This window comes from Cornus florida, unplaced genomic scaffold, assembly GCF_030987335.1.
Source record: "Cornus florida cultivar Cherokee Brave unplaced genomic scaffold, ASM3098733v1 CherokeeBrave_3.0.0_Hap2_Chr06, whole genome shotgun sequence".
In the NCBI taxonomy this organism is placed as follows: domain Eukaryota; kingdom Viridiplantae; phylum Streptophyta; class Magnoliopsida; order Cornales; family Cornaceae; genus Cornus; species Cornus florida.
The window spans coordinates 95,477,613-95,486,763 of record NW_026775576.1 but is presented as its reverse complement, the minus strand read 5'-3'; the positions used below and the strand labels follow the sequence as shown (position 1 = coordinate 95,486,763).

The following is a 9,151-nucleotide window of genomic DNA, read 5'->3' as shown; positions in this document are numbered from 1 at the left end:
ATCTATATAGAAGTTTACATCATGAGGTATATGATACTTTTAATAGTAGTGTATTTATGTGTGTATATATATAGAGAGAATTTTTTTTGTGTGTATATATATATGGTAAAGTCATATCCAGTAACTTACTTTTATCCAATTCTAATTTAGACTGTGATGCGAATGGAAGACTTTTCAATTTTAATTTTTTTTTTGGCCTTCATGACTTAAATAGGAAATAGATCTAAACCAAAGATTGACTTTGCTATATACAAATACTGAAAATCAAATAAGTAGGGTATGCTTGTCATTTAAGTTAAATTTAAATAAATAAATAAATAAACAATAGGAGTGCATTTACCCAAATGAAAATTAAAGGAATATATTTTGAGTCCTATAAATTATTTTTGGATATGATAGGATTCACATTTTCTTACCATGTTCGGTGTGGAAAACTATTGAAATATTGAAATACCACCAAATCAAATTAAGAAAAAATGCATTTATATTTGAAAATAGAAGATAATTGGGATGGTTTCAATCCATTATCTTATTCTTTTCTCTTATTTTTTTAATTAAAATGAATCATCTTCACATTAAGGTTAAGAGACTAACTGGATACCACCTGGTTGTTCATCCTTTCTTGTCCAGTTTCTACCCTCTCTCTATATATATACACACACACACACACACACACACACACATATATATATATATAATGGATACTGTAATGTAATTTAGTTTCTACTCTAAGTCTTGGAGGCTACTGGCTACCCAACAAAGACCAGAATTTTACAAGTGAACATAGGCTATCAGAAGTTTACTTTAAACATGTGGTTGTCATGGGAAGGACAGCTACACAACAGCTTTTCATTGTACAAACACACACATCACCCATAAATGATTTTTTTTCCCTGAAGTATTAAGTGAATAAACGCAACTACTATAATATGATTAATGTCAAGTTTTCTTAGTTAGTGAATTGTTTGGAAGATGGATTTTAGAAGGTTGGAGAAGTGGAATAGCAAATGAAGCAAAGTGGTTGGTTGCACTGTTTGTACACTTCCTCTCTAAATTATTTTATCAAGGGCGTCATGCCGTAATGGTTTTTCATCTCTTATTTAAAGTAAAAAGTGAGAGTTTAAGTCTTCAAAATTTTTAAAAATAATATCAAAATTCAAGTTTAATCATATGTGTTTGGTGCAATTTAAGTACCACAGAGCTTTTGCGGCTGATATAAAGTTCGAAAGATTTATATATTTCTAATGATTACGATTTCTCCTTAAATTATAAATTATTCTCTTTTTTCCCCTATTTATCCAAGTATTTTTCTATTACCAATAATTTTGTCAATATGATATAATACTATGTCAAGGAAGATATAATAAAATGTGATTTAATTAAAATTTTGGTTGATGACAAAATATATTCCATGTTCTTGATCCTATATAGTTTGAGGAAGCATTCGTTAAGTTTTTTTTTTTTCTTTTTCTTTAGAGTATATGTATCGACTTCACAACACATGCACCATTCAAATCAAGAGTGCAATTCAAAAGCGAAACCTCAAGGACTTACCTCTCGAATCCTTGTCAACGCTATTATGTCCTTAAGACAAGCATCTGTTAAGTTTAAGTTGTACACTATGTGAGGAGCATATAAAAATTGATGTTAATTACTTTTTTTTAAATATATATATAGGATTGAAAGATTTTATAATGATACTATATAATAAAAATAATTATAAGAATGATGTTGATCACTTATTTGTTTAACGCTAGGGCTTTATCTTAGGTACAAGAATATAAAAAATATAAATTCTCGAATTCGAAAGGGGTGAGAGAAAATAAAGGGACCAACTTATAAAATAATTTTATAAGTGTAATATTGTCAAAGTGGAAAGTAGAATTTGAGTTAGTGGGCTAATACAATATTGATTTCTTTGTTGATTTCATTTGCTTGGCTATCAATTGTCATGACCATAATATAAATGTATGTCAACCTAACTCACCAAGAACTTGTAACAAAACAGAGTACATGTGCAAGCTCTGACTCACTAATACAGATGTCTATTTTGTGTGGTTGAATTTATAGTACTTGGGTTTTGATGAGACATTTCTGAAAGGAAATGGTTATATAAAATGGATGAAGATGATGACTTGGTCTTTATTGATTGAGTGGAATACTGTTTGTGGATGGAGATAAAAGACTAGTGTTTTGATTCTTTTGGTATTGTTTGGTTACTCAACACTTGGTGTGTGAATCTATCGGTAGGAAAAGAAAAATAAACCTTTCACAATCGGAGAACATAGTCCAAACACATCTTAAGGAAAGAGAAACGAATACCATTCACAAATTTTATATTCATCATTTAGAAACTTGGGATTTCAAAGTTCTCTATGGTGACAAAATCAACCCCAAACTTCTTCAGTGTGTGTGTGTGTGTGTGTGTGTGAGAGAGAGAGAGAGAGAGGGGGGGTGCTCCATAAACCGAGATATTATTATCAACAATGTTTACTGGTACAGTTTTTTTTTTTTTGATTCCTCCTAGTTGATAAGGAGTCTCAAAAGTCCCTCTCCACTATCATATAAAAATAAAAGAATAAAGAAAAACAAAATGCTTTGGGCCACATTTCACTGAAATTAGTAACAATTCACCAAAAATTGATGATTTATTAGATTATGATTAACTGCTGAAAAACTTTATGGGCGGAAATGGCCACATTTTTCTAATGCAAATTCATCAACCACAGGCATTACCAGAATTTCAAATACAACAACGTGCACCCTCATCCACTAACTTGTGCAAATATACTTCTATTCCTATATATATATATATATATTATGTATATATATAATGCTTTCAATTATTGTGTAACTTTCATTTGGTTCCTGTTACCTGAGGTGATTTGGAAAGCCAACCCTCCTACTGATACCGCTTGGTGGTTTTTCCAACCATTATTATTAGTGTAATGACAAAAGAGTCCAAGAGTGACATATTCGACTAAATTTAAGAGGTCATTTTCCACTCATATAAACAACCCGATACATCCGACTTTCGGACTTAAGGCAGAGACCACAAAGCTCACCATTCCCAAATTTCCATCCAAGCATCAGGACAATAACTAACTCATTTCTGGAATCAGATTCGACAATTATGTGGGCATGTTTGTATATATAAATTCATTGCCGGACCAACATAACCTCCGTATATTTTCTTGAAAGAATGTACTTGAAAATAAAGAACTCGAAACGATACAACATAGCCTACAAAGTTCTTCAGTGAGGGGCTGAGAAGAAGAATAGAAATACACTTAAAGTTGTTGATTTTAAATACTCTTATATTTAAACCAAATCAATACATTATATATTTCATTTTAAATAGTGACAACTCAAAAGAAATGTCATTAGGAACTTGCACAAACATACAAAGTATTGGCTAACAACATTGTAATCAAGCCAGTAAAAGGACAACATATCCAATGCAAACTGCATACTCATTATGATTTTGTCAGAATACTGAAAACTAGGAATGTGAAGTGAAAAGATTGTTGGGGCAGAACAAAAAGAAAAATAATAGAAAAAAGAAAGAACTTATATAGCACGATGGTGGCAGGAATGCATCATTTCTTCACTCATCAGGTCCATTATTGACCTTAATCTCCAAAAGCCTCTCAACTGGTTGCCTGCAAATTGGGCAGCGGTTCGTTTGGAACCTCAAAACCTTTGCACACCCGCTGCACATACACTGCACCAATAAAAGAAACCAAATTAAAAATATGTCTACTGACAAGTGTCTCATTTCAGGTAAACTAAATGACCATTAGTTTGCGAACACTTAAAGTAAATGAGATACAAACGACGTTTGTCAATCTCGATCTGGTGACAAAAGAGAATTATAAGCCGGTAAAAAGGCTAACACCAAAACAAATTATGGACAGTTCAGAAATATATATGTTTCTCTTACATGTCAGTGGAGTATAGGTGGTGGGATTGTTAAGGTTAGAATTCATGTTTATGGACTAAGATCCTCTAAAACCTGTTACCCTGAAACTGTTGCAACATCCTACCATCACAAATTAAATCACGTAAAGAAAGATTCCCAGCATTTCAAGGAGGATGACAATTATTATAGAATAACTGAAAAATCAAAGTTGTCAGAACTAGAGAGAAGATCACAGATCATTGGATCAGCCCCTAGATTGATCAGTCAAAATGTTTGATTATAACAAAAATAAACTCTATATCATATTGAATCTTTTGACAGTTAGAAACCAATGGTATTAACATGAACTATCTAGTCTGCACAAGGTGGCCCAAAATCAGCCAAGTTTGGCCTCTTCACCCGTGTTTAGTCCAAGTTCTCTTTATAACAGATCCAAATTAGGAATCAAACTGAACCCAAATCCAACAGGTTGGTCCAAGCCATTTCTAATAAACTGTCAAAAGGCAATTTGTGTTGAGATTGAAAAAGCTAGGTGTAAGGATAGATTCCTGTTGCTCATATCACACACACACACACACACAGAAAGAGAGACTGTACCATGTGGCGGCAGGGAAGCACAGTTGTGTCCCGAGGTTCTGATAAACAGATAACGCATTCTTTCCCTGGATCATTCCCATCGAAGTCACTATCAACAGAATTCCCAATCCCATAAATCTCCTGCAGCTCATACCTCATTCCAGTCACCCATAATATTTGCTTCACCACCTTCACCTGGTATTCACCTTTCTCCTTCTCGAACACTGCCTTAGTTATCTGAGAATTTGTGTTTCCAGACTCTTGGTTTCCATCTGCTGATTCATTCTGGTTCGTTGGGGATGCCTCTGCCTTCACCGCTAGAGGATACACATCCATGTCACCCTCTTTCAGTAGCTCTGTTTCATCAAACATTGAGAAGTCTATCCCAGTTCCAGAGGGTTGCCTGAACTTCTGGCCCAAACCTTCTTGGAAATTTACCGTCACTGGTGCAAGCAAGCTTTCCTTCATTGGAGTTAGGTTACAGTCTTCACCCTCTTTTGCAAAGAAAATAATGGTGATGCTGTTTGAAGATCAATGAAAATGGAAATTGTAAAGTGAAACTCAAATCTTTTAATAAAAGAACAATGTTTCTCAAAATAAATAAATACACAATGTAACCACAATTAATAGATTATGGTGATGGTGGACCAAGCACAGACCTAATTTTTAGAATTATTTGCACAACTGTGACAATTACATTAATATAAAAGCAACAACTCATTAACAAAATCTGAACTTGTGGATAATTCATTTTGTTTAGAATCACACCATCCATTAGCCCATAACTTACCAAATGTTTCCCCACAATCCCATCAACTTCATTTTTCCCAACTTCTTAGATACTTGGACTACAGTAAGTTCTATGATTCTAGGTGCCATTTAAAACATTGGTAAAAAATTGTCACCATATGACCTTTTTTCCTTTTTCTTTTTAAATTGACCGTCAATAATCCATAAACCGCTTTAGGACGCATGGTAAACAAAAAGGGGGCACATATGGTTATACAACATTGCACATTAGTGAAATAATAAAAAAATCCAAAAATAGCATGTAGAACTTCAAAAATGCTCTTACAGTAGCACAAGCCACTCCCAGAAAAATAATGTAAAAATCGTCCAGTAAAGCACATTGGATTTCATATACTATCTTTCAATAAAAAAACTCATGTCCAATAAAGCACATTAAGATGAGTTAAATATCTAGAAGATGAGTACACAAAAAAATGTAAAAAATAAACCGAAATAAATTTTAAACATTGACAGATGAACCATCTTTTCCCAATCTCATCCTCCCTTATTTAATCCCTCTTAGTCGTTGCACCTTGTTGGACAATCCTTCATTTAATACTCTCCAATTTGCAGGACAGAACCTTGCCTCTATATATATTTTTTGCCTGACCAACTAAGTTCATGTGGAACGTTTTGGAATATTTCCCATCTCAAATTGCTTAAAATTCAGGCAAGAAAGTATTCTAGCAAAATCAATTCCAATGTAGTTCTCTATCTTCCCAAATTATCCACCACGGCATTCTGAAAAAGCTTCTAACACCCTGAAGGCAATTGATGTTCTAGGACAAAAGATTGTTTGTATTTTAGAAAAGAAAAAAGAAGGTAACAAGAGCTAGGCGCCACCTCTCACAACCCAAGGCCAAGACGTCCTATTATGTTTTGCTCAACTATTGTAATTTACACGTAGGTCCAAGATGGTTTGAACGTGTCCGAAGAAGACCACCAAGTGTGTGAGCTAACAGAATGACAGTCCACAATGAGAGCAATGCTAAAGGAAAGACTAAAATTGGCATAGGTTGAGTTAGTAAGGAAATATAAAAGAACATGTCATTTGATTCAGGCTATGGTTTTAAATAGAGCAGAATGAAAAAAAAGAATTAATGAAGCCAGCCCCAAGTAGTTGAAAGTTGAATAGATGAGTTACCACTACGTTTTTACAAATAACAAATTTCCAAACCCTAAGATAAAGTATGATTACTTATTCTCCAAACCAATTTCCCAAATCCAAGGCACAACATCTTTTTCTCCGCTTTGGCTTTCCCCCACTTCGTGTGTGACTCCCTCTCACAACCACATCTATCACCATCAGTTCAATCTCTGCTTCACTTGCCCTACCACATTTCAAGCGTAGGGATCAACTTCAATTCTTGAAGACAAAACAAGCCTTTTTGAAAACAAAACAAGAAGCAAGAACTTGTCATTCTCTTGTTCGATGAAATCTATCCGAGTATTGACGCATTGCCCTTTCTTTTTTCTTTTCTTTTTTTGATAAGTGATACATTGCCCTTTCTCTCTCCATATCTAGCTTTCTGTACCATCGATGTTATTCATGAATAATTCACATATTGAAGTTAAATTTCTGGCCTAATAATGTTTAACACTAGACTTTGGCGCACCCAGAGCTCAAAATTTTAAATCCCGGATTTCATGTTGAGTAGGTCAGGTTGGGCTCAGGCTTAAAGAAAAGGCTTTCGTACCTTGCATCGGGCTTAATTTGACCTTTAACCTAAGCCAGCCTTTTCTGCCAAAGGTGCACTACTAAATTAACACAATTTAGAAACCTTACAAACACCCTTACATTATAATTGTCTATCAACCTTGCACCAATTAAAGTAAAATCTACACTAAAGCCACTTCCACACCATAAAGAGTACATGGAATTCATCAATATATCTAGCTTCTTCACATCCAATTTGTAGTACAGACTATAAAATCTACAGAAAATTTGTGGCCACTTAACAAAGGAGAAACTTCATCAACTTTTTGTTGCAATAATGATTACATAGCAATTTTCAGCAAGTGTGCCTCTCCCATCATTTATCATCACTTGATTCATACCCTCTATGACCAACGATTATGTCAAAGAACACCTCATAGAATACAAAATACCCAACAATCTAAAATAAACAAACAAAAAAAAGGACAGAGGACCTCAATTCAGAATTCAATAAACAAAAACATTCAACAGTCGTCATCTAGAGGTGAAATCACTTTGATAATCCAACACAATAAATGACTAGATTTGATATACTTGTATACTAATTGAAGCATAAATTATGACATTTTTTAATAAAGATCAAGCAAAATTCACATAAAGCTATACCTCCCCGCAACCGTGGCATCAAATGTGAAAGCAACAAGGAACCGCCCGGGGTTCTCCTCATCGGGTTCCATCCGCAAAGTCTCCTTCTTTAGATTAACATCATTTCGAATGGTCACCGCCTTCTGATGTTCCACATAGGGGGCAGGGGGATGCATAACCGGCCCGTAAGGGTACCGCCCACCGACCCAATTCGCGTGGGCAGGGTCCATGTGCGGCGGAGGACGGTGGTGGTGATCGTACGGAGCCGGCAACGGTACGGGCATTGCCGGAGGTGGCGGCGGGTAATAACCCGGGTACTGGTAGTACGGAGGAGGATTCGGGTTTGGATATTGGGACGGATAAGGGGTTGCAGCAGCGAAAACATACCGGTTCGCCGTGATTTCAGGAGGCTGCTGCGGTGGCGGTGGCGGAGGGTGGCTGCGCCTGCTCCCTTGCCTCCGGCGACCGTTTCCGCTGCTACTTCCGATATTACCCATCTAATTTCACCTCTTCAAACACTTCGAAAACAACCCAGATTGTTTAAAAAAAAAAACTACCTTTCATAAACAAAATTGAATTGACATACTGCAAAAGGCATCTGTATATACACTATATATAGTATATGACTATATGGATGTATATAAATAACCAAGACAACCGAAACCCAAGAACGAAGAGATTGATAAGAACAAAAGACCTCTAAGATTTCGTGGGAAATTAATGCATATGGGTTTCTTCCAGGACTAGGTTTGATGTTCAGAGCAATAGAGGAGTTGTATAGATATAGAAAGATCAAATATGTGTGAATAAATCAGTGTAGAGAGAGAAAATTGTAATGTGAAGGACGGAGATATAAGAGAGAGAGAGAGAGAGAGAGAGGGAGGGAGAGATAAGAAGGAAGAGGAAAAGGGAAGAGAGGTATGGAAGTGGAACAGGAATCTTATGATGGTTTGGTAATGGGGTTGCGTAAAGCTCCACCCACAATACCATCAATAAGTTTAGAGAGAGAAGATATGCCAAAAGCCGTTTTTGTTTTTGTTTTTGTTATTGTTATTTTCTAAAGCACTAGAAGCCAATAAATTATTTTAGTGACAAAAATGTCCTAGATTTTCTTTTTCTTTTTATTTTTTTTGTTTCGGTTACTAAATTACTATTGGATGAAACAATATATCCTGATGTGTAGTTTTAGTTTTATAAATATTTAATCCTAGAATTTTTCCATTAAATATAGATAATCTGTAAATATGATATATAATTATACAAGCGGGCACACAAAAACATGCTATAGAAAGTAATGGATCCCTCTTATCAATGGAATGTGTTGTAATTTGAAAATGGGAATATTTATTGATGGATGATATATACTTACATTATGGTTAATCTAAATATTCAATACTATAATTTTTTTGTCAAAGGGAACAAATTTTTATTGAAATTTGTTAAAATATAAGAGCAAAGGAAGCATTAATCAAAATTTGTTTTATATCCTCTTTATGTATAATTACTATGTTGTTGCAAAAAGAAAGAATGTATTTATACATTTGCTTAGATTGAAAAGAAGA

At 34.6% G+C, this 9,151-nt stretch overlaps 1 protein-coding gene across 1 annotated transcript; it reads right to left on the bottom strand.

The window, feature by feature from the left end:
• Nucleotides 1-3,315: 3,315 nt before the first annotated feature.
• On the bottom strand, nucleotides 3,316-8,607 carry LOC132313054 (probable E3 ubiquitin-protein ligase LOG2). The gene is made up of 3 exons (XM_059811669.1): nucleotides 7,611-8,607; nucleotides 4,520-5,018; nucleotides 3,316-3,724 (listed from the first exon to the last, which is right to left on the bottom strand). The coding sequence occupies exons 1-3, from the start codon at nucleotides 8,084-8,086 to the stop codon at nucleotides 3,608-3,610; spliced, it is 1,092 nt and encodes a 363-aa protein (XP_059667652.1). The 5' UTR covers nucleotides 8,087-8,607; the 3' UTR covers nucleotides 3,316-3,607.
• Between the last annotated feature and the right edge of the window lie 544 nt (nucleotides 8,608-9,151).

Excerpts from the sequence above, each read along its gene's own strand:
- LOC132313054 (XM_059811669.1), bottom strand. The coding sequence starts at position 8,086 with ATGGGTAATATCGGAAGTAGCAGCGGAAACGGTCGCCGGAGGCAAGGG. Across the intron at positions 5,019-7,610 it reads GATGCCACGGTTGCGGGGAG|CATCACCATTATTTTCTTTG; the intron begins GTATAGCTTTAT and ends ATCTTCAAACAG. Across the intron at positions 3,725-4,519 it reads TGCTTCCCTGCCGCCACATG|TGTATGTGCAGCGGGTGTGC; the intron begins GTACAGTCTCTC and ends TTATTGGTGCAG.